This window comes from Saimiri boliviensis, chromosome 6 (assembly GCF_048565385.1).
Source record: "Saimiri boliviensis isolate mSaiBol1 chromosome 6, mSaiBol1.pri, whole genome shotgun sequence".
Taxonomy (NCBI): domain Eukaryota; kingdom Metazoa; phylum Chordata; class Mammalia; order Primates; family Cebidae; genus Saimiri; species Saimiri boliviensis.
In genome coordinates, this window is record NC_133454.1 from 133,707,057 (window position 1) to 133,730,343 (window position 23,287).

Here is a 23,287-nt window from a genome sequence, read left to right on the forward strand (position 1 = left end):
TGGGAGCGCCGCCGTCGGCCGAGGGCGGGGTCCGCCGGGGGCGCGGTCGCCGCGCGTCTCTGCGCTCGGGACGCAGCTCTCTGCCGCGTTTGCGACCCACTCCCCGCGCACCTCGCCGTGTCACTGAGGCGTTAAAGAGTATGGGCGCCTCTGGTCGAACCGGCCACAACGCTTTGTGGTGCCAGCCTTTGTGACCCGGAAGTGCTCCTCTCAAATGAGGACTAGGTGTAAATATAATGCCTGGCTGTGGTAATAGCGCTCGGGAAGTATTAACTGTCACCACCATCCGGGTTGGAAAAGGTGTGAGCGCGGGGTTCGGAAATGCTGGCTCCCGTGTTGACCTCCGGGGCGAGGGCTCAGACCCCAGACTAGGGAGCCGCCTCCACTCGTCCCCTAGGTCTGCCTGGGCTCGTCGGGAGCGTGGCCGAGGGGCGTGGCCGGGGCGGGGCCGCGGGGGCGTGGCCGCGGGGGCGGGGCCGGGGCGGGGCTAGGGCGGGGAGAGCCCGCGGGAGTCGTGGGGTTGCCGGGAACATGGCGCTGTGCGGTTGCCGCAGTGCGGCCGCCCTCCGACTGTGGGGCTCCGTAGCCGTGCGGGCCGAGGCCGGGGGAGGCGTGGGGCCGTTCCAGGCCTGCAGCTGTCGGCTGGTGCTTGGCGGCAGAGACGGTGTCAGTGCGGGGCCGGGCGGCAGCCGTGGGGTCCGTGGTGGGCCCGTGGGTCCGGCGCGCCCTTTGCAGAGGCCTCCCAGACCCGCGGTGCCCAGGGCATTCCGGAGGCGGCCGAGGGCAGCGGCTCCCTGTTTCTCCTTTTCGAGGTATTCTGGGCGAGGACAAGCACTTCTTGCGTGTTCGTTGTCGACACCTCGCCCTCCTTTCCCACCTTGCCGTGTTTCCTTTGCGGCGTGTTCCTTCCGTGCCAACACCCGGGGTCCCCGTCTTTATGCTGATCCGTGGAAGTCTCTTGTGGGAGTTTTGTCGTTTATTTCACCGTTCCCTCATTGAAATACTTTCTAACCTTCAGTTATTGTACATAATGCTGTGGCGAATAACCTTGTTTGCACCTCGCTTTTTACATAAATTCCGCGTACTGGGACTGCAAGGTCCAAAAGTATATGCATTTAACACTTTATCCCTCATAAATGTGCGGTTAATACTCCCACAGGCGTCTGATCATACCTGTCTCCATAGTAATTGCATCTGGGAACTGAGCCTACATGCGAAGAAATCTTAAGGTCCATGGTTGTTAGATATCAAATGCCCCATAATGGATGAATATTTAAGTAGATAATCGTACATTCACTTGATGCTGCCTGACACAGCTACTGAGAGTATTGATGAAGAGTGAGGCCCAAAGTGGTGGCTCACCCTTGTAATACCAGCACTTTTGGAGGCTGAGACAGGAGGATTGCTTGGGGCCAGGAGTTCAGGACCAGCCTGGGCAACATAACGAGATACCCGTCTATACAAAACAGTTAAAAGTTAGCCGGGCATTGTGGTGCAAGCCTGTAGTCCCAGTTATTCCCAAGACTAAGACAAGAGGATCCCTTGAGTCCAGGAGTTCAAGGCTGTGGTGAGCTATGATTGAATGCTCACTGCACTGCAGCCTGGGTGACAGCAAGACCGTTCCTGGAAAAAAAAAAAAAAAAAAAAATTAATAGAAAAATCCTGAAGGGTCTGCTGGGCGCAGTGGCTCATGCCTGTTATCTCAGCACTTTTGGAGGCAGAGGCGTGTGGATCACCTGAGTTCAGGAGTGCAAGAGCAGCCTGGCCAACATGGCGAAACCCTGTCTCTACTAAAAATACAAAAATTAGCCAGGCGGGCGCCTGTAATCCCAGCTACTGGGAAGGCTGCGAGCAGGACAATTGCTTGAAACTGGAAGGCGGAGGTTGCAGTGAGCCGAGATCTCAACACTGCACTCCAGCCTGGGCTAAAGAGTGAAACTCTGTCTCAAAAGAAAAAAGAAAGAAAGATCCTGAAGAGTCTGTGATTCATCCAAGAAGCCCTCACTGAGCTCTTATTCTGTGCCCGACTCTGTTCTAGGTACTGTAGATAGGGCAGGGATCAGGACCGGCAAATGCGTGGAGCACATTCTAGTATCAGTCCTCGCTACCACTGGCCCTGAAGCAGGAGGCATAGGGCTGCCCGTGAGGAGGAGTCTGTTGCATGGGCTTTCTGCAGTTTGGAATCTGCTCTTTGGCGTTAGATTTTTGAGATCTCTGAATTTGTCCTTTGTGTCCTTTGCACAGTGCCCCCCCCCAGGGTGCACCCATGGCTGCCCCTCAGAGTCCCCCTACTCCCCATGAATTTCACACCATGCAGTATAGACTTTAAGCCATACATCTTAATTATGTTCCAGACATTTGAAAACTCCATTTATGTGTTTTTCAGTCACTCACAAACATTGTATTTATGTAGGTGAGGAGTGTACTTCAGGCACCCTTCGTGATACCTTGCCATCAGCAGGCACTCAACAGCAGTAGTAACTTTCATTCCTTTTGTGATTCTCCTAATGGTTCATGTTTAATAGCAGCACAGTATCGGTTTGGGGAACGACCTTAAGTGAATAGATGTCTGACATGCTGTGTGAAGTGGGCATTTAACAGGTGATGGGATGGTTTTAGAGCCAGAGCTTTCTTTCCTTCTTGACAAGTTGACCAATTTTCATTAGAAAACCCCTTTGGAGGTTTGCACTCAGAGAATTGAGTACTCACTGAGTGTACTGAATTATGAAATGAGCAGTTTCCATTAACCTGAATTTTTTGCTCCCAAATAAGTCTTGATTTCTGGTTTATGACTGCTTTCCATGGTAGCCCAATAGTCAGCTGAAAAAGCTGATGATTTTGGGAGGTCTGGAGAGACGTGCACGGTCAATCTCGATGGTGGGGTTGGTGCAAAGGGTAGAACCATGCTCGTTCTTGCTATCCTGAGATTGGCTGCTCTCTGTTTCCTTTGCTGCTTTGTTTTTTTCTGTCAGTATTAAAGGTGGAAGTAGGCCCATATCTTTTACTGTGGGTTCTTCAAGTGTTGGAAGCGGAGGCAGCAATGACAAGAGGAAGCTTTCTCTGCAGGATGTGGCTGAGCTGATTCGGGCCAGAGCCTGCCAGAGGGTGGTGGTCATGGTGGGGGCCGGCATCAGCACACCCAGTGGCATTCCAGACTTCAGGTACTGCCCGCAGTCCCACCTGCCTCCTACCCTCCCCACTGCCCGATTTACTCCACTTTCCTGCCCTCTTCCTTCTCTCTCTGCAGATCTCCGGGGAGTGGGCTGTACAGCAACCTCCAGCAGTACAATCTCCCGTATCCCGAGGCCATTTTTGAGCTTCCATTTTTCTTCCGCAACCCCAAGCCCTTTTTCACTTTAGCCAAGGAGCTGTACCCTGGGAACTACAAGCCCAACATCACTCACTACTTCCTCCGGCTGCTTCATGATAAGGGGCTGCTTCTACGGCTCTACACGCAGAACATCGATGGGCTTGAGAGAGGTGAGCCTTCTGTCCATCTCACTCATTCTTGTTCTCACAGGGAAGGCTCAGGTGCTTGTTTCTGGGGAGGGCCAAGACCTAGTGCTTACGCTTCTTCCTTGGGACTGTTTTTTAGCCAACCAGTTAGGGCTTTGTTCCCAAGGAGAATGTTCTCAGGGTGTTTAAAGGCCACCACTTGCTCTCCTGGCGTACCTGCAGAACTGTGCATTTTGGGCAGAAGTTGACATTGTTTGCTAATCTATCTGGTGTGATCATCTCTTTTTTCTGTTTTTTTTTTTTTTTTTTTTTTTTCTGAGATGGAGTTTCACTCTTGTTGCCCAGGCTGGAGTCCAATGGCTCCATCTCGGCTCACCACAACCTCCGCCTCCCGGATTAAAGCGATTCTCCTGCCCCAGCCTCCCGAATAGCTGGGGTTACAGATGCGCGCCACCACGCCCAGCTAATTTTGTAATTTTAGTAAAGAGGGAGTTTCTCCATGTTGGTCAGGCAGGTCTTGAACTCCTGACCTCAGGTGATTCGCCTGCCTCAGCCTCCTGAAGTGCTCGGATTACAGGCATGATCCACTGTGCCTGGCCTTCTGTTCTCTTTTAAAAATTGTATTACGGAATTTTTGTGAGCACATGCAAATTGAGAAAAACATAATGAAGCGTCCTGTCCGCATCACCAGCACATAGCCAGTCCTTCTTCCTGCATCCTCACCACCTTCTTCCAAATCCCCAGATTATTGTGAAGCAAATCGCTGACATCATGAATTTAATCTAGAAATAATCTGTAAATACATGAATAGGTATCTCTAGAGGATACTTGAAAAACAACTCTGGCTGGGTGCAGTGGCTCACACCGGTAATCCCAGCACTTTGGGAGGCAGGCAGATCACGTGAGGTTGGGAATTCAAGACCAGACTGGCCAACGTGGGAAACCCTGTCTCTGCTAAAAATAGAAAAAGCTGGGCGTGGTGATGTGCCCCTATAATCCCAGCTACTTGGGCCCAGCTACTTGGGATCGCTGGAACCTGGGAGGCGGAGGTTACAGTGAGCTGAGATTGTGCCTCTGCACTCCAGCCTGGGTGACAGAGAGACTCCGTCTCAAAAATAATAATACAAATTAAAATTGAAAATTAAAAACAACTTTGATACCATTTTCATGCTGAAGAATCTCTTGTAATTCCTTAACATTGTCACGCTCAGCCTGTGGTGATTTCTTGACTGTATCCACATGGTGCCCAAACCAGCGATTCACAGGTCGTGCCGACTTCTGGCCGTGCACCTTAGGGAAGCACTTGATGGGGCCTTTTCCTTACATGCGGTGATGCAGACAGGTGCGGGGACAGTCAGCTCTCCGGGGGCCAGGAGCAGCTCAGCCAGTCTGCAGATGTGTTGTCAGTTAACAAGAGGAGACACCTTGGCTCCAGGGATATGTTTCCTTGCCAGAAGGATTCCCTAGCCTGGAGCCACAGAGGCAGCAGTGGCTACCCCATGTTGGTGGTCTCTTCTCCCAGAGATGCAGCCAGGCAGGCCGTGTGGGAAGGTGGGCACTCCTGGCTGTGAGATGCAGCACTGCTGAGTGGCAGGGGCTTGGGGAGCCTCCTGCTGCTGGGACTCTGGCTGTGCTACCACAGTGCTTCAGAGCCAGACAATAGTGACACAACTTTCGTAAGAAGTTACTTTTTGTCTGTTTTTCTACCAAGCAATTCTTTTGGAATTTATGATATTTGTATCCTCATTTTAACTTGGTATCTATAGAATAGAAAATGTGTACCTAGGTACTGGATGTAAGTTTTTGAGACAGGGCCTTGGTGCTGTTGCCCAGGCTAGAGTGCAGTGGCATGATCGTAGCTCACTGCAGCCTTGAACTCCTGGGCTGAAGTGATCCTTTTGCCTCGGACTCCTGGGCTAAAGAGATCCCTTTGTCTCAGCCTCTATCGCTGGGACTACAGGCATGCACTACCATGCCTGGGTAGTTTTTACATTTTTTTCTGGAAGTCAGGTCTCACTGTGTTGCCCAGGCTGGTCTCAAACTCCTGGCCTCAAGCGATCGTCCTCCCTTGGCCTTCCAAAGCACTGGGATTACAGGCGTGAGCCACTGCGTCCAGCCTGGTATTGGATATAATTTTTTTTTTTTTTTTTGAGACAAGAGTTTTGCTCTTGTTTCCCAGGCTGGAGTTCAATGGCGTAGTCTCCGCTCACTGTGACCTCTGCCTCCTGGTTTCAAGTGGTTCTCTTGCCTCAGGCTCCTGAGTAGCTGGGATTACAGGTACCTGCCACCATACCTGGTAATTTTTATATTTTTAGTGGTGGTAGGGTTTCACCATGTTGGCCAGGCTGGTCTCAAACTCCTAACCTGAAATGATCAACCCACCTCGGCCTCCCAAAGTGTTGGGATTACAGGCATGAGCCACCGTGCCTGGCCGGATATAATTTTACTTGAGCTTACATCAAATGAGTTTTTGTACTGAGTTTTGACAGGCTTTCTTTTCTTTTTTTTTTTTTGAGACGGAGTTTCGCTCTTGTTACCCAGGCTGGAGTGCAATGGCGCGATCTCGGCTCACTGCAACCTCCGCCTCCCGGGTTCAGGCAGTTCTCCTGCCTCAGCCTCCTGAGTAGCTGGGATTACAGGCACGTGCCACCATGCCCAGCTAATTTTTTGTATTTTTAGTAGAGACGGGGTTTCACCATGTTGACCAGGATGTTCTCAATCTCTTGACCTCGTGATCCACCCTCCTCGGCCTCCCAAAGTGCTGGGATTACAGGCTTGAGCCACCGCACCCAGCCTGACAAGCTTTGTTTTAACCATGATTTGGCTCCAACTGGGAGCCCCTTTACTCCCATGCCTTATTCTGGTTTGTGGTGCCTGATCTGTAGGTGATGTGGGCATGGACATAAGGCTTGAGGATATCACAACCCCAAGGGGTTGTGCCTTCTTCCAGGAGGCCTGCCAAGCCCAGAAGTGGACGGTCCAAGCTTTTGGACCTTCGTGCTCACCCCAGAGGCAGCAGCAACATTTAGCTTTGGCTTGAATTTCAGCATCAGGCATCCCCGCCTCAAAGCTTGTTGAAGCTCATGGAACCTTTGCCTCTGCCACCTGCACAGTCTGCCGAAGACCCTTCCCAGGGGAAGACTTTTGGGTGAGTTATCTGCTGTTGGTCTCCCTTCCACAGTTTGCTGTTGGAGTCATCTGGAAAAGTGATATTTTATAAGCATTGTGTCTAAAGGATTATTGAATAATAATAGTGTGAAGCATTTTATTTGTAAATTAGAAAAGTAATGCATGCTGGTAAAAAAATTAAGACAATATAGAAACATGTAGAGAAAATGAATCGCCCTTCAGCCAATTCCTGCTGCCCATATTTTTTTTTTTTAGACAGAGTCTCGCTCGGTTGCCCAGGCTGAGTGCAGTGGGGTAATCTCTGCTCAGTGCAACCTCCGTCTCCTGGGTTCAATCAGTTCTCCTGCCTCAGCCTCTCGAGTAGCTGGGATTACAGGCGTGTGCTACCACACCCACTAGTTTTATTATTTTTATTTTTATTTTATTTTTAGTAGAGACAGTATTTCGTCATGTTGGCCAGGCTGGTCTCAAACTCCTGACTTCAGGTGATCCATCCACCTCGGCCTCCCAAACTACTGGGATTACCGGCATGAGCCATGGCCCCTGGCCCCTGCTGTCTATTTTTTTTTAGATGGAATTTCACTCTTATTGCTCAGGCTGGAGTGCAATGGTGTGATCTCAATTTACCAGAATCTCTGCCTCCCAGGTTCAAGTGATTCTCCTGCATCAACCTCCTAAGTAGCTGGGGTTACAGGCATGCGCCACCACACCCACCTAATTTTGTATTTTCAGTAGAGACAGGGTTTCTCCATGTTGGTCAGGCTGGTCTTGAACTCCTGACTTCAGGTGGTCCGCCTGCCTCGGCCTCCCAAAGTGCTGGGATTACAGGCATGAGCCACTGCACGTGGCCTCTGCTGCCCACTTTTTAACAGCTTGGTGTATAATGTTCCAGGCCTTTCAAAAAAAAAGTGATATGTTTATATAAACATGTGCATGTACTTACGTACATACACCCACACACAGTTAAAACATTCTTTTTCAGGCTGGTTGCAGTGGCTCATGCCTGTAATCCCAGCACTTTGGGAGGCCGAGGTGGGCAGATCATGAGGTCAAGAGATGGAGACCATCCTGGCCAACATGGTGAAACCCCGTCTCTACCAAAAATAAGAAAATTAGCCAGATGTGGTGGCATGTGCTTGTAGTCCCAGCTACTTGGGAGGCTGAGGCAGGAGAATTGTTTAAATCCAGGAAGCAGAGGTTGCAGTGAGCTGAGATCATGCTGCTGCACTCCAGCCTGGTGACAGAGAGAGAGTCTATCTCAAAAAAAAAAAAAAAAAAAATCAGCAATGGGGTCATTTTAAGCTTAGTATTCTACAACATGAGTTTTTACTGAGCAGGGTCATGGAACTCTTGTGTCAATACCTACAGTTCTGCTTACCCCTTTTATTAACTTTTATAGAGTGTTATATTTAGCCATTCCTGTATTGTGGGACATTCTTTGATGTATGTAATTTTCACTATTAAAAATACAGCAATGATACCTATGCTTATGCTGCCATGAATATCTGTATTTCTGTAGAATGGGTTTCTTAAAATAGGATAGAGTTGAAAAATCTTAAATATAAAACTCTGAAATAGAGACATGGCACATCATTTTTTTAAAATTTACTTATTTTTTATTGAGGTGAAATTTTTTTTTTTGAGACAGAGTCTTGCTCTGTCACCCAGGCTACATGTGATCTGTGCTCACTGTAACCTTCATCTCCTGGGTTCAAGCAATTCTCCTGCCTCAGCCTCCCTAGTGGCTGGACTACAGACATGTGCCACTACGCCCAGCCAATTTTTTTTTGTGTTTTCGGTAGAGATGGGATTTCATCATGTTAGTCAGGCTGATCTTGAACTCCTGACTTCAAGTGATCCACCCGCCTTATTGAGGTGAATTTGATGTAACACAAAATTAACCATTTTAACGTGTTCAGTCCATTGGCATTTAGTATATTGACAGTGTGTGTACGTGTCGCATCTTATTAAGTTCCAGGACATGCTGATTACCCCAAAAGAAAACCTTGTACTGTTAAGCAGTCACTCCTCATTTCTTCTCCGTCCAGCCCCTGGCAACCACAGATAGGCTTTCTGTCTATACATTTGTCTATTCTGGATATTTCATGTAAATGCAGTCAAAAGGCCTTTTGTGTCAAAGTTATCTCCCAGAAATACTTCTAGCTCATTCACTCTGTAGCTTGTATTAGTACTTTATCCTGTTTTATGGCTGAATAATATTCCATTGATACTGTAGCTTGTATTAGTACTTTGTCCTGTTTTATGGCTGAATAATATTCCATTGATGTATGTACTACAATTTGTCATCTCTTCATACGTTGATGGATGTTTGGGTTGTTCCTGCCTTGCTGCTCTTGTGAATAGTTCTGCTGTGAATGCATGTACAAGTATTTGTGTGAGAACCCTTGTTTTTTATGCTTTTGAGTATAAAAAAAAACATACGTAGGAGTATTGCTGGGTAATTCCATGTTTAGCTTTTTTTTTAGTTTTGAAATTAGGAAGTGTGAGTCAGCACATAGTAGAAACTTCATATATGCATATTATTATTTTCGTCAACACACTCATTCATTGATGACCAATTTATTCAACAAGCAATTTAGTCTGCTCAGTGCCAGGCCCTTTGCTGGGGTCTCTGGATGTGAAAACAAATTAAGGTGGAGCTATCCAATAGTTACAACTGGGTGCCATGTGAGTTTTACTACAAGTATGTACTGAATGCTGAAGAGGTGCTGACTCAGCTGCAGAAAGAGAGCAGGCTAGGGAGAACCTCAGAGGTGAGGCTGTCTGGATTGAGAGTCGGTTTCCGGCAGCAGAGTCCTGGAGTGTGCAAGGCTTGCTTGCTCTGTCAGGGTTTGAACTGCATCCTGAAGATCATGGGAGACACTGAAGGATTTTTAGGCAGGAAAATTGTGTGAAGGGATTTGCATTTAAAAGAGATTATTTGGAGCAGGGCTTGGTGGTTCACGCCTGTAATCCCAGCACTTTGGGAGGCCTAGGCAGGTGGATCACCTGAGGTTGAGAGTTTGAGAGCAGCCTGGCCAAAATGGTGAAACCCCATTTTTGTATTTTTGTAAAAATATAAAAATTAGCCAAGTGTGGTGGCACACTTGTAATCCCAGCTACTCGGAAGGCTGAGGCAGGAGAATCACTTGAACCCGGGAGGTGGAGGTTGCTGTGAACTGAGGTCACACCGCTGTGTACCCCAGACTGGGCAACAGAGTGAGACTCCATTTCAAAGCAAAATAAATAAATAAAGAAGAAAATAAAAGAGATTTGGGCAATAGGTAGGTTTTAATTCTCCACCTTTGTTCTTCTCCTTCAATACTGTGTTGGCTATTCTGTCTTTTGCCTTTTCATGTAAATTTCAGAAATTGTTGCTATCTGTTCTCTGCCCGTTTCTTTTTTTGAGACAAGACAGTCTCACTCTGTCACCCAAGTTGGAGTGCAGTGGCACAATCTCTGCTCACTGCAACCTCTGCCTCCCAGGTTCAAGTGATCCTGCCTCAGCCTCTGGAGTAGCTGGGATTACAGGTGTGCGCCACCACGCCTGGCTAATTTTTGTATTTTTAGTAGAGGCAGGGTTTCACCATGTTAGTCAGGCTGGTCTTGCACTCCTGACCTCGTGATCCACCTGCCTCGGCCTCCCAAAGTGCTGGGATTACAGGCTTGAGCCAGCACACCTGGCCTCTCTGCAGGTTTCTTTTCTTTTTATTTTTTTTTCACCATGTTGGTCAGGCTGGTCTTGAACTCCCGACCTCAGGTGATCTGCCTGCCTTGGCCTCCAAAGTGCTTGGACTACAGGCATGAACCACCACGCTCGGCCAATCTCTCTGCCTGTTTTTTAAGACTTTTGTCTTTGGAGTTTTGCAGTTTCTCCATGCTGTTTTTCCTTATGAATTTCCTTTTATTTATTCTGCTTAAAATTTGTAGGCCTTCCTTGAGAAAAATAAAATAAAATTCTAGGCCAGATGCAGTGGCTCATGCCTGTAATCCCAGTACTTTGGGAGGCTGAGGCAGGTGGATCACCTGAGTTAAGAGTTTGAGACCAGCCTGGCCAACATGGTAAAACTCTGTCTCTACTAAAAATACAAAACGAGCCATGTGTAGTGGTGCCTATCTGTAGTCCCAGCTACTTGGGAGGCTGAGGCAGAATTTCTGGAACCCAGGAGGTAGAGGTTGACAGTGAGCTGAGATCACGCCACTGCATTCCAGCCTGGGCGACAGAGTGAGACTCCATCTCAAACAAATAAAAAATAAAATAAAATTCTAAGCCCTGCAACCAACTGAATGGACCCCTCCCTTGGTCAAGGGAACCCAGAGAAACCCTGGGGGCTTGAGTTGCTGCCCAGTACAGGAGGAGAGATCAGATACACCTCATTATACCCTCCCTCCCAACCACCATTAGACTTTCTTCACTTAGGGCTGAACAGAAACCAGCCCTTTCTCCACCCTGCAAATGTGGATAGAGGAGATTAATGGTTCCTTCTCCCACCCTGAGATGTCTGCTTATTCTTCTCTTTCAGTTTTTTTTTTCTTTGAACAGTTGACTACAATGTTTCCTTTTATCTTATGTAAAATGTACACTTAACTGGGCCCTTACTGAAGTCTCATAAGTATGTAACCATTCACCTCACAGCCACCCTCCCCCTTTTAAGGGCGACATATAAACGCAAAACCTCCTGAGAACCTCTTGGGACAAAAACAGCGACTCATGTCATGGCCTCACGCTGGCTCAGTAGCTGTCACTTGCTTGAGACCGCATTCTGTGGGTTGGTATCTTTCATGGTTGCTGGATGATACTCTGCCCGCGGCCCAGCATCTGAGCCCTCGCTTCAGGGACCTCTGACGGAGCACACGTTAGACCTTCTCTGTCCTGCAGTTCTGCTCACTCTCCTGTCCCTCCTTGCTCCTCCTGGGGCTGCATTCTGGGTGATTTCTTCTTATCTATTTTCCTGTTTTCTAATGTCGTGTTCTATTATAGAGAATAAAGTCTTTCCATTGAATGTTTCTTTTTTTCTTTTTTCCCAAACACCAACTCGAAGCAGACATTGAGTTTTCATTTTGGTCCCTCTACTTTTTATTTATAGAAGTTACATTTAGTTATTTTCCAAGTCTGCTACATTATTTTTTAATAGTTTTGTATCTTTAATAGATATTTCAATTTCATCTTTTTTTTGTTTCCTGTTTTTTTTTTTTTACTATACACCATAGTCTCCAAGATAACAGTTTTTTCTTTTTAATTTAAACATAATACAGTTTTACTGTGTATCCAAGAATATCCAAAATCTTTTGTGAGTTTCTTTCTTTTGTCTCTTGTTTCTGTTGCTTCTTGCTGGATTGAGCCTGCTTAAAACAAGCCCAATTAGCTTTAAAGGTTTCCCTTAGAAAGTCAGGTGTCTTCCTCTGTAACTCTCTCCCTTTTCCATCTGACCCAAGGCATTAATTTATATTAATCTTGACGCAAAGTGAAGTTGTATCCGCTGCGCCTTGGCCAGTACGGAGGCAGTCTTTGGCAGATGTTGTTATTCCTAATAATGCCAGCCAGTGACTGAAGCTGACCTGAATGTCTCCCAGGTCTGAGGCATGCCATGGTCTCTTAAGCTCGACCCAGAGGCGGTTTCACCTTTGTGACTGAATAATGTTCGGTGTAGGTCAAATGCCTGCAGGCTGCTGTCTGAGGCCTGGGCAGTCTGCCAGGTGTTCCCTTAGCACCTCAATGTCTCTGGTCAGCGTCCCAGGTGTTCAGAGCATGGTGTTAGATATGCTGGGTGCCTGCTGAAGTATTTATGGGTGAAATCATATGAAGTCCAGGATTTGCTTTTAAATGCCCTAACACTTCCTCCCAGATTCTGGAGGGCTATGAAACAATTAGCTATGAGAACTGGTAATTCCTAAAGCTGGTTACATGGGGTTAATGATCCATCTCTCACCTTTTTTGGGGGGGATGTTTGACACTTTAATAAGAAGTCGTTGCCTTTACAGTGTGTTGCGGCATCTTCCTCAGGCCTGCTTTTTCTGTGTTTCCCAGGCTGACGTGATGGCAGACAGGGTGCCCCACTGCCCAGTCTGCACTGGCGTTGTGAAGCCCGACATCGTGTTCTTTGGGGAGCCGCTGCCCCAGAGGTTCTTGCTACATGTGGTTGATTTCCCCATGGCAGATCTGCTGCTCATCCTTGGGACCTCCCTGGAGGTGTGTCAGCAGGCCTGTGCAGGGAGGAGGCCGAGGGCAGGGGAAGGGGGGGTGCAGGAGTAACCTCATGGGCCTCGAGGGACTATGGGGAAGGGGGGGGTGCAGGAGTCCCCTCATGGGCCTCAAGAGGCTGTGGGGAAGGGGGTGTGTGCAGGACTCACCGCATGGGCCTCGAGGGACTATGGGGAAGGAGGGGTACAGGAATCACCTCATGGACCTTGAGCGACTATGGGGAAGTGGGGGTGCAGGAGTCCCCTCGTGGGCCTTGAGGGACTATGGGGAAGGAGGGGTACAGGAGTCACCTCATGGGCCTTGAGGGGCTGGTGCCACTATTGTAAGGTGAGTGGATCAGCTGGGATTCCAGGCTGAGGGAGCAGTATCCCATGCAGGGGAAAGGAAGGTGGGAAGCCGCTGGGCCTTGTAGGTGTTATAGTTGCGGCTGGGGCACCACGTGTGAGGGGAAGGGAGAAGGAAACAGGGTGTGGGGGTGAGGTGGAGGGGCAGGCCTCCCAGGTCAGATGAGGAATACTGATGCTATGGTGGGAGTGGTGATAAACCCAAAGGGACTGGCCCAGGGACGTAGCTGCACCCTTGGGGGCAGAGATGGCTTTGGGGAGTGGAGATTGGAGCAGGCAGTGCCAGGAGGCTGGTCCTGGAGAAGTTAGAGTTGTGGGACAGCAAGGGGGGGGACTGGACTTGCAGCCAGTGGTGCTTTGGGGGCGTGAGAAGGTGTCTGGCTTGGTCTATAAGGTCAGGGCATTTGCCGGTGAAGCATGATTTGGGAGGGAGGATGCCCAGCTTGGTTCTGCTGTGTGTCTGAGGTGCCTGGGAGACACTCTGGATGTGTTCAAGCAGCTGTTCTCCATCAGAGTCTGAAGCTCAGGAAATTCCTGAAAGCTGTGATTAGAGCAAGAAATGAGACCTTGAAGTCAGTGTGTGTGTGACTGGATGACGGCACCAAGGGCAGGAGGGCTGGAAAGGCCTGTGCTCAGTAGGGCCCAGGCCGGCCGCAGAGGCCCAGGGCGTGCATTTGATGAGGCATTCATTGTGTGCTGCCTGCTGTGTGCTGGGCCCTGTTCCTGTGCTTCAAACATACACAGTCAGATGCAAATATAAGAAGTTACACAGTTTGTTAGGAGATGGTTGATGCTGTGGGAAAGGTAATAGGCAGGATAGACATGCTCGAAGGGTTGGGAGCCAGCTGCAGCGTCAAGTCAGGAAGGCGGAGTTGGAGCTGAGAGTTAACCCAGGTGAGGGCTCTGGCCGGGGACATGGCACAGGTGACAAGCAGCAAGGAGGGAGGGGCGAAGTCAGCAGTGACTGGCATGGGGCTGAAGCAGAGAAGGAGGTGGGGCACAAGAATCATCTCGGGAGGCCGGTGCCACCTCAGAAGGTGAATGGATTCAGCTTGGGTTCCAGGCCAGAGTCTGGGCGTTGGAGCATTTCACTCCAGCTTCCTGTTGAGAGGACTCCTCTGAGTGCTGGGCTGTGAGCCCACCATGGGGGCAAGCGTGGGAGCAGCAGACCCAGCAGGGCCCTTGTTGGTGATCACTGGCTGGCACTGGCTGGGGCCAGGTAAAGTCAGCAGAGGCTGAGGGGTGCTTGAGTCTGGGTGTGTGTGAATGTAGAGTGGACACGCTGGCACAGTGTCTGGGAGGGTGTGGATTCCCAAGGATTCCAGGGCTGTGGCCGGAGCAGCTCAAGGATTGAGCCACCATTTCCTGAGATGGAGAGACTGCTAAGTGCGTTTGGGGGAGCTCAGGAACTCAGCCTTGTTTCCACGGATTCGAGGCTGTGCTGCGGACTGGAGGTGTCGAGTAGGCAGGTGGATACGTGAGTCCAGAGTCCAGGAAGGACCAGAGGCAGGAGCTGTAGAGGATCCAGCCCTACTGGATCTGGAGGGTATTCTCTATGGGTGCGGAGACAAGAGACTGCACAAATAAAGACACAAGACACTGAGATCAAGAGAAAGAGGGTTGTGCCCAGCCGTCCTCTGCCACCTCATACGTGGAGTTTGGTAGTGGCCCTGAGTGCCTGGACAGTCTGACTTTTGTCGGGTACAAAACTGGGGGCAGGGTCATGAGTCTAAGGGACAAAGGGCGAAGCGGGGGTGGGGGTGGCGGGTGCCAGCACTTTAGGTTAGGCCTTTCAAGTAAGAACAAAAGCTTCAAAAATGATGCTGCTTCTTACTGTCTACAGAAGGGGGAGCCAGGTGCAGAAGGAGGGAGTGAGAGCAGTCACAGATTGTAACCGGTAGAGACAAGCCCCTGGGCAGCTGCGGGTCGGGCTGACTACTGTCAGTCCTTCCACGAGCAGGTGGGGGAGGGGAGGGTACCGACTCGCCCAGGGACGGGGACTGTCCCCTTCCAACGCCTGCTGAGCAGCAGGTGCTTCCCCAAGCACTGGTGCTGCTGATTTCTGATGCCGTCCAGCAACCCTTATGCGGGGTGAGGGGGTGACAGAGGGCTTGGCTTCACTCAGCAGATCATCTCTGCTGATCAAACCAGTCGATGCTCCACAGCTGCTGATGCTCTTGCCTTGCGGCCACGTCCCATAGTGTCCACTGTCAGTCCCTGACCACGGCAACTGGAAGTTCCTAGAAAATTATGCATGAGTACAAGAAGGCTTTAATCAAGGCTTAATATTCAATAAGACGGATGCCTAGTCACTCATGATACTTATTCCTATCTAGATTCTTCTTTCTATATTCTGTTTATTTAACAGCAGTTAACTAAGGCTTCAGTCTCCTGCTTCGGCACTTATGAGTCTTTCCTCCCACAGAGCTGAGGTGCCAGAGTGAGCAGACAGGAGATCCCAGGGTGTGGACAGACATGAGAATGCCCATGCTAGGCCTCGAATGGAGGGACAGACACAGGAGGAACACTCAGAGGGGCTATGGTGGTCAGCAATGTGTGGGCTGAGCCAAGCTGACCGTGCTGGCCATCAGGTGTGGACACTTGGGCCACCAGCCATCTTTATTGTTGAAGTGAAATGAAAATAGCCTTTTTCCTGATTATAACTATACCATATACTTCTTTAGAAGATTCATACATTATATAAAGCAGAGTCAACTTTTTAATCCCACCCACTGTTGGCATTTTATTCTGTGCCCTCTCAGGGTTCTTTTTTTGTACAAATGCACACGTACAGATGATATTTAACTAAAAGTTGGACAGCACTGTGCATTCTGTTCAGCAACTTGCTGTTTTCGCGGCATGGAGATCTGCTGGTAAATGCCGACAATTTTCCTTATACAGATATGAGGTCCCAAATGAGAGGCCCATGTCTGTAAGCGTGTTACCATCATGAACTGAAAGAGCTGGTGTCATGCACAGATTCTATCTTGTGCTTTTTGGATTAAATATTAATGTGTGTGATTATGGAGCACTAGTCCAGACCTCCTGTAGCTGTGACGATACCTGGGATACAAACCATATGATGTTTTCTGAAATCGCAAAGATTCTGAAACACATTCAGCCACAAGAGCTTTACTGTAGGTTTTATGAATTTAAAACAAAATTTATATAAGCAATTTCTTACTGATGGACAATGACAATAAATAGTATATATATATATATATATATATATTTTTTTTTTTTTTGAGACGGAGTTTTGCTCCTGTTACCCAGGCTGGAGTGCAATGGCGCGATCTCAGCTCACCGCAACCTCCGCCTCCTGGGTCCAGGCAATTCTCCTGCCTCAGCCTCCTGAGTAGCTGGGATTACAGGCACGCGCCACCATGCCCAGCTAATTTTTGTATTTTTACTAGAGATGGGGTTTCACCATGTTGACCAGGATGGTCTCGATCTCTTGACCTCGTGATCCACCTGCCTCGGCCTCCCAAAGTGCTGGGATTACAGGCGTGAGCCACTGTGCCCGGCCATAATTTTTGTATTAAAAATAATGCTGGGCCAAATACTGTGGCTGACACCTGTTATCCCAGCCCTTTGGGAGGCCAAGGCAGGGGACTTGCCTGAAGCTGGGTGTTTGAGACCAGCTGGAGCAGTATAGTCAGATCTCATCTCTACAAAAAATAAAAAGTTAGCCAGGTGTGGTCTGTGTAGTTGCAGCTGTTGGAGAGGCTGAGGCAGGAGGATTGCTTGAACCCAGGAGTTTGAGGTAATAGTGAACTATGATCATGCCACTGCATTCCAGCCTGGGCAACAGAATGAGATCCCATCTCTGAAAAAAGAAATGGTGTCGTTAACATGCATGTGTATGCATCTTTATCTACTGATTCAAGTACTTCTGAAGAGTTAAGTGCTGATAAATACTGAGAACTTGCCTTCCAGAAAGACGTCACAAGGACACTGACACAGCTGTGTTTTCCTGTAGCCATTCCATCACATCGTCACCAATACCCGAGTGACACCCATCACACTGTTAAAAAGAAATGTGGCCGGGTGTGCTGGCTCACGCCTGTTATCCTAGCACTGTGGGAGGCCAAGGCGGGCAGATCACAAGGTCAGAAGTTTGAGACCAGCCTGACCAACATGGTGAAACCCCGTCTCAACTAAAAATACAAAAAATCAGCTGGGCATGGTGGCGCGTGCCTGTAATCCCAGCTACTCAGGAGGCTGAGGCAGGAGAATCGCTTGAACCCAGGAGGCGGAGGTTGTGGTGAGCCGAGATCGCGCCACAGCACTCCAGCCTGGGTGACAGAGCGAGATTTTGTTAAAAAAAAGAGATGTGTGTTGGGGGGGCACTTTGCATTTTCTGTAATAAAGAATGAAATTCATCTTTTCATGTGTTTTTTGCCCAGTTGTGTTTCTTCTCTTAGGATTGTGTATTTGTATCTCTTGCCCATTTTTCATTGAGTCATTATAAATGAGCAATATAAATTAGTTTTAATTTTAATATAAATTAAACAATATAACTTAATGTAAATCAGTTTTAATGTTAATATAAATTTCTTTCTTTCTTTCTTTGAGACAGAATCTTGCTTAGTCACCCAGGCTGGAGTGCAGTGGCGCGATCTCGGCTCACTGCCACCTCCACCTCCCGGGTTCAAGTGATTCTCCTGCCTCAGCCTCCCGAGCAGCTGGGATTACAGGAGCCCACCACCACTCCTGGCTAATTTTTGTATTTTTAGTAGAGACGGAGTTTCACCGTGTTGACCAGGCTGGTCTTGAACTCCTGACCTCAGATGATCTGCCCAGCTTGGCCTCCCAAAGTGCTGGGATTATAGACGTGAGCCACCGTGCCCAGGCCTTAATATAAATTTCATTATAAATTAGCATTATAAATTAATAGATAAATTATATGTATATAAATGAGTTTATCCATTAGTAATATAAACTATTATCATTTGTTGTAAATATTTTTGCAGTTTATGATGATGAGAGGTTTTCTTAAATTTTTTAATTTTCTGCGTAGTAGTTTTATGTAGATACCAATGTAATGATGTTCACATGGTCAGATTTGTCATTTTCCTTTGCCTTACCTGACTTCAGTTTTCTTTCTTTTCTTTTTTTATTTTTATTTTTACTTAGAGACAGAGAGAGAGGTAGGGAAGGAGGGAAGGGACCTGACTTCAGTTTTCATGCCTAAAAAGTCCTTCCTTACTTGTAAACCCTAAATTTTCTTCAAGAACTGTTTTCAATTTTTATTTGAGTTTTTTATGATGGGCGGTAGGAATGGAGCATTTTCCCCCCAGATAATGAGCCATTTTTAATGCCATTTATTAATGTATGTATGTTTTACATTTTTCCTCTTAAAAGAAGCTTTGAGAGCTGTTGAAGAAGCCTGATGGCGCCGAGTTAGGCCTCTCGAGGGGCTGGGTGGTGAAGACCATGGAGAGATGTTCGGGGGCACCAGTTCCTCCTTGTGCCAGAGGCTGGTGGTGGCCGGTCACAGTGAGCAGGGCCAGCCAGAGGGGACGGGCAAGTGTGCTGTTGTCCCTCCGTGGCATGCTGGGAGACAGCGTGGTGGGGGGACAGGGAGGACGGAACGTGCTGACAAGGAGTGGGTAGGAAGGATGGAGCCCTGGTGAGCCTCGAATGGAGGTAGGGAGAGGCCAGGAAGTGTCGGAAGGAGAGGGAGGCTGAGGGGAGGAAGCAGAGTCCCTGAGGCCAGGCGGTGGGAGCTCAACTGAAGACACCAGGTTGGTGGTGGGTTTTCCTTGTGTCGCAGGACCTGCCAGTCTGCTGCTCCTCCAAGGCCTCAGTGGCTGTGGCATGAAACATCCTGCGGGGCTCGGAGGGTGGGCACTGTGTCCCTCACGTTTGGGCCATTTTTCAGGTGGAGCCTTTTGCCAGCTTGACCGAGGCCGTGCGGAGCTCAGTTCCCCGACTGCTCATCAACTGGGACTTGGTGGGGCCCTTGGCTTGGCATCCTCGCAGCAGGGACGTGGCCCAGCTGGGGGACGTGGTTCAGAGCGTGGAAAGGCTAGTGGAGCTTCTGGGCTGGACAGAAGAGATGCAGGACCTTGTCCAGCGGGAAACTGGGAAGGTACAGACTGCTGAGCAGGGCCATTGAAGGGGCTGCCCTCCTCCCTGCTCTGGGGTGTGGTCCCCCGGTGTGGAGCCCTGTTGGCTAACACCGTAATAGCTGATGATGCTGTTAATCGTGCTCCAGGCACTACCTGGACCTGACTGGGCATTACATTCAATACCTTCATTTGGAGATGAAGAAACAGATGCTAACAGGGCCAGGAGGGACACAGTCCAGGCACTCGGGGCTGATGAGTCTGTAGTCTTGTCACAGTACAGGCGTTAGCTTCACCCTGAAATAGAGCAGCCAGTAGTGCCCCTCTGAGGCCTGGTAAATGATTCTGAGATATGGGTTACAGAACTTTGAGAACCTAAAGTTCTCTGCACCTGTGTGGGATGAAGGCCATCCCAGTGATGCTTTCAGGAAGTAATTGCTATGAAAGCCATCGATCTATTATAAACCACTGAGGAAAGCCAGAGAGCTTTGATGCTTTCTAAGAGATTCCAAACCGCCCGGTAAACAGGTGAGGTTACAGAAGATGCAGTTTCGCATGGGAATCGTGTAGCATGCGTTATTAAGGGTTTTCAATGGGAGGTAGCATGAAGCATTTAAAGTCCTATGTTATGATTACAGGCAGGTGTAACACTGTCCAAAGGGGATCTCACCAGTGTATTAGTCTGTTCTCATGCTGCTACTAAAGCCATACCTGAGACTGGGTGATTTATCAAGGAAAGAGGTTTAATGGACTCACAGTTCCATGTGGCTGGGGAGGCCTCAATCACGGTGGAAGGGAAAGGAGCAGCAGAGCCACGTCTTACGTGGCGACAGGCAAGAGGATGTGTGCAGGGAACGGCCCTTTATAAAACCATCAGGCCTTGTGAGACTTCCTACCACAAGAACAGCTGGGGAAAACCTGCCCCCATGAATCAGCTACTTCCGCTTGGCCCCGCCCTCGACTCGTGGGGATTATTACAATTCAAGGTGAGATTTGGGTGGGGCCACAGCCAAACCGTATCAACCAGAATGTTCATAACCGACGCTCTTCTTGTCTTCCAAGGCAGACATCAGGAAATCCTGATTCTTGTTCCTTGCCCACAGCTGTGCCTGCCACCTGGCTCAGGGCCATGGGGTCAGCACTCTCCTCACAGAGACCCCCAGCCTCCCGTCGCAGGCAGAGTTGTTACCCCTCGCAGTCACTTCCTTATGGAAGCAGGGGACCCAGCTAACGATGAGGCTGAAACGTTGAGAAGCGAGTGCCTCCTGGCCCGCTCACGAGGCAGCAGAGGTCTTCCATCAGCCTAGCAGGCTTTTTTGAGGGAGCCTTTTCCTGCCCCGACTTCCTTTTTTTTTTTTTTTTTTTTTTTTGAGACAGTGTTTCGCTTTTGTTGCCCAGGCTGGAGTGCCATGGCACAATCTCGGCTCACTGCAACCTCTGCCTCCTGGATTCAAGTGATTCTCCTGCCTCAGCCTCCCGAATAGCTGGGATTACAGGCGGCCACCACCATGCCCGGCTAATTTTGGTATTTTTGGTAGAGATAGGGTTTCACCGTGTTAGTCAGGCTGGTCTCAAACTCCTGACCTCAGGTGATCCACTCGCCTCAGACTCGCAAAGTGCTGGGATTACAGGTGTGAGCCACCACACCCGGCCCAACTTCCTCTTTTCTTTTTTTTCTTTTTCTTTTTCTTTTTTTTTTGAGACGGAGTTCCGCTCTTGTTACCCAGGCTGGAGTGCAATGGCGCGATCTCGGCTCACCGCAACCTCCGCCTCCTGGGTTCAGGCAATTCTCCTGCCTCAGCCTCCTGAGTAGCTGGGATTACAGGCACGCGCCACCATGCCCAGCTAATTTTTTGTATTTTTAGTAGAGACGGGGTTTCACCATGTTGACCGGGATGGTCTCGATCTCTCAACCTCGTGATCCACCCGCCTCGGCCTCCCAAAGTGCTGGGATTACAGGCTTGAGCCACCGCGCCCGGCCTAACTTCCTATTTTCATAAAAAAGCAGATTGTAACCCAGGTAGCTCCTGTGGATTTTTGGAAGTGGCCCAACAGGATTTGAACTGTATAATTTCACAGAAATTTATGTAAAATGTATTATGATCTTGGGAGTTTTTAATTTACTACCCTAGGGGTTACTTTTCCAAATAGTGAATATTTTTAAGCACATGAGCATCAGTAAATATTGGTTTGGGTACTTAAATTCCCTTAGAATGAGGCTCTCCATTTAGCCACCCTGTGCTGTCCAGGCCGGTTGGGATCCTCTTAGCCCAGCACAACAGCAGCATTTGTAGAAAGCAGCTTGTTTTGTGAAATATTTTGCGTATCTGCAGCTAGATCTGTGTGAGCAGAGATCTGCTGGCTGCCTGGGTCTGTTAACACAACTGATAGCCCCGTCTTCTCTGTTCCAGCTTGATGGACCAGACAAATAGGATGGCGGCTGCCCCACACAAGAAATGCCGCCACAGGAGCCATCCACATCCCAATTCTGACGGGACCTCGTGCCTGAAGACAGCTTGGGCGGGTTTACACGTTTGGTCAAACCAGAGTATGTGAACCGAGTGGACATCTGAGGCTGCCACTGGCCTGTCTTCCCAGGCTGTGAGCTGTGCTGACTGGTGGGGCTGTCTCCGTCCAGGGGCACCCCGTCACACCTGCAGAGGAGTTGCCTGCCTGCCTGTTGGCTGTGTTTTAACGCTTCACTCTGCTGAAGCTCTTAATGGAAAAAGCCTTCTCCTGACAAGGACCCTCTTGAACTGAAACAGACTAGAATCCCAGCCTGGGTCTGCTTTCTCTGTGCCAAGTCCCTGTCTGAAGGGCAAGCTCAGCATCTGTTGGTTAGAAGGTCCAGACTTGGGCCGAGCAGCCTCCAGCCCTCTTCGCGTCCTGTGGTCTTGAGGCCCTGGTGCTGTATCTCCAGCCCGTTGGTCTCCTTTAGTAGGGCTGTTTTTAATTAGAGAAAACCTGTCCTTTATTTTCAGCATGAAATACATTTTGGTCTCCTCAAAGGGACTGCAGGTGTTGACATGAGTTGGAAAGGGAACCCGGGGTACACAGCATCCCCTCTGTTGGAACAGCCCGAGGATTGAAGGCACTTGTGTCTGGATTTATTGGAGATGGCCCAGCTTCTCCCTCTAAAGGTGGTCATGTTCTGTTGACTTTCCTTACTCATCATCTCCTCCAGAAACATCTGTTCCAGAATATTCTAGCACTTTCTATCTGGTCTCCTTGTTCCCACACTGTCCCCCCTCCCCTAGGGCCTCCTCTAGTGACATTGCTAGAGCTCATCTCTGAGACAGAGGAGGACTTACTCACTGAAAACCCGGGCAGAGCCCTGGCCACCTGCTGGGTTGTGACACAGGAGGTAGAACCCACTGAGCTCCTAGTTCTGCACAGGCTGCTTCTCCTGGGGCTGCACCGAGGCCCAGCTGATGGCTCCCCCCCCCCCCCCACCGCTCTTACCCACATGCAGGCACATCCCCCTCCCTACCATCAGATCACCTGCGTTTCCCCAGACAAAAGCACTTCCTAGTCCTGAACATTGCCTCCCCTGGGCTGAGCTGACAGGAATAGATTTAATGACAAGTGACTCCCAGGAAGGGGGTTCTGTGACTTGGCTCCTCAATAAGAACAAGAGACAGAAGTGGTGACCTAGGAAAAGTGTTGAATTCTAAAAAGAATGAAATTAGTTTCTAACTCGTTAATATTCCTTTACCTGATTTTTTATTTTTTGAGTGTCTCTCTGTCGCTCAGGCTGGAGTGCAGTGTTGTGATCTCAGCTGACTGCAACTTTCACCACCTCCTGGGTTTAAGCAATTCTTGTGCCTCAGCCTCCTGGGTAGCTGTGATTAGAGGCGTGGGCCACTGTGCTTAGCACATGGGCTTAGCCATCAAGCTTAGTACTTTTTTTAGGTCATATCATTTTTTTTGCATTTTAGGTTTTGGGGTAACACTTAGTATTTTTAAGAGACGGGTTCCGCGATGTTGGCCAGGCTGGTCTTGAACTCCTGGCTTCAAGTGATCTGCCTGGTTCATCCTCCCAAAGTGCTGGGATTACAGGCATGGGCCACTGTGCCTGGCCCCTT

The 23,287-nt window shown here is 49.1% G+C and overlaps 1 protein-coding gene across 9 annotated transcripts; it reads left to right on the forward strand.

Annotated features, from left to right (window-relative positions):
• Nucleotides 1–14: 14 nt before the first annotated feature.
• Nucleotides 15–22,906, forward strand: SIRT3 (sirtuin 3). 9 transcript variants are annotated; one of them, XR_012518245.1, is made up of 8 exons: nt 15–300; nt 3,067–3,161; nt 3,248–3,480; nt 6,504–6,604; nt 12,614–12,775; nt 19,016–19,225; nt 19,841–20,188; nt 21,614–22,906. XR_012518245.1 is itself a non-coding variant. In XM_003943330.4 (7 exons), the coding sequence occupies exons 1-7, from the start codon at nt 532–534 to the stop codon at nt 21,632–21,634; spliced, it is 1,197 nt and encodes a 398-aa protein (XP_003943379.1). In that variant the 5' UTR covers nt 491–531; the 3' UTR covers nt 21,635–22,906. The 9 variants fall into 9 exon arrangements, 3 of the variants coding, with proteins under 3 accessions (XP_039326750.1, XP_003943379.1, XP_010329508.1); XR_012518243.1 differs by having other exon boundaries at nt 16–300; nt 2,973–3,161; XR_012518246.1 differs by lacking the exon at nt 15–300 and adding an exon at nt 307–397.
• Nucleotides 22,907–23,287: the final 381 nt, after the last annotated feature.

Bases quoted from the DNA above. Each gene is read 5' to 3' on its own strand.
- SIRT3 (XM_003943330.4), top strand. From the start codon at position 532: ATGGCGCTGTGCGGTTGCCGCAGTGCGGCCGCCCTCCGACTGTGGGGC. The intron at 3,481-6,503 runs GTGAGCCTTCTG...CTTGAATTTCAG, and splicing joins CATCGATGGGCTTGAGAGAG to CATCAGGCATCCCCGCCTCA. The intron at 19,226-21,613 runs GTACAGACTGCT...TCTCTGTTCCAG, and splicing joins TCCAGCGGGAAACTGGGAAG to CTTGATGGACCAGACAAATA.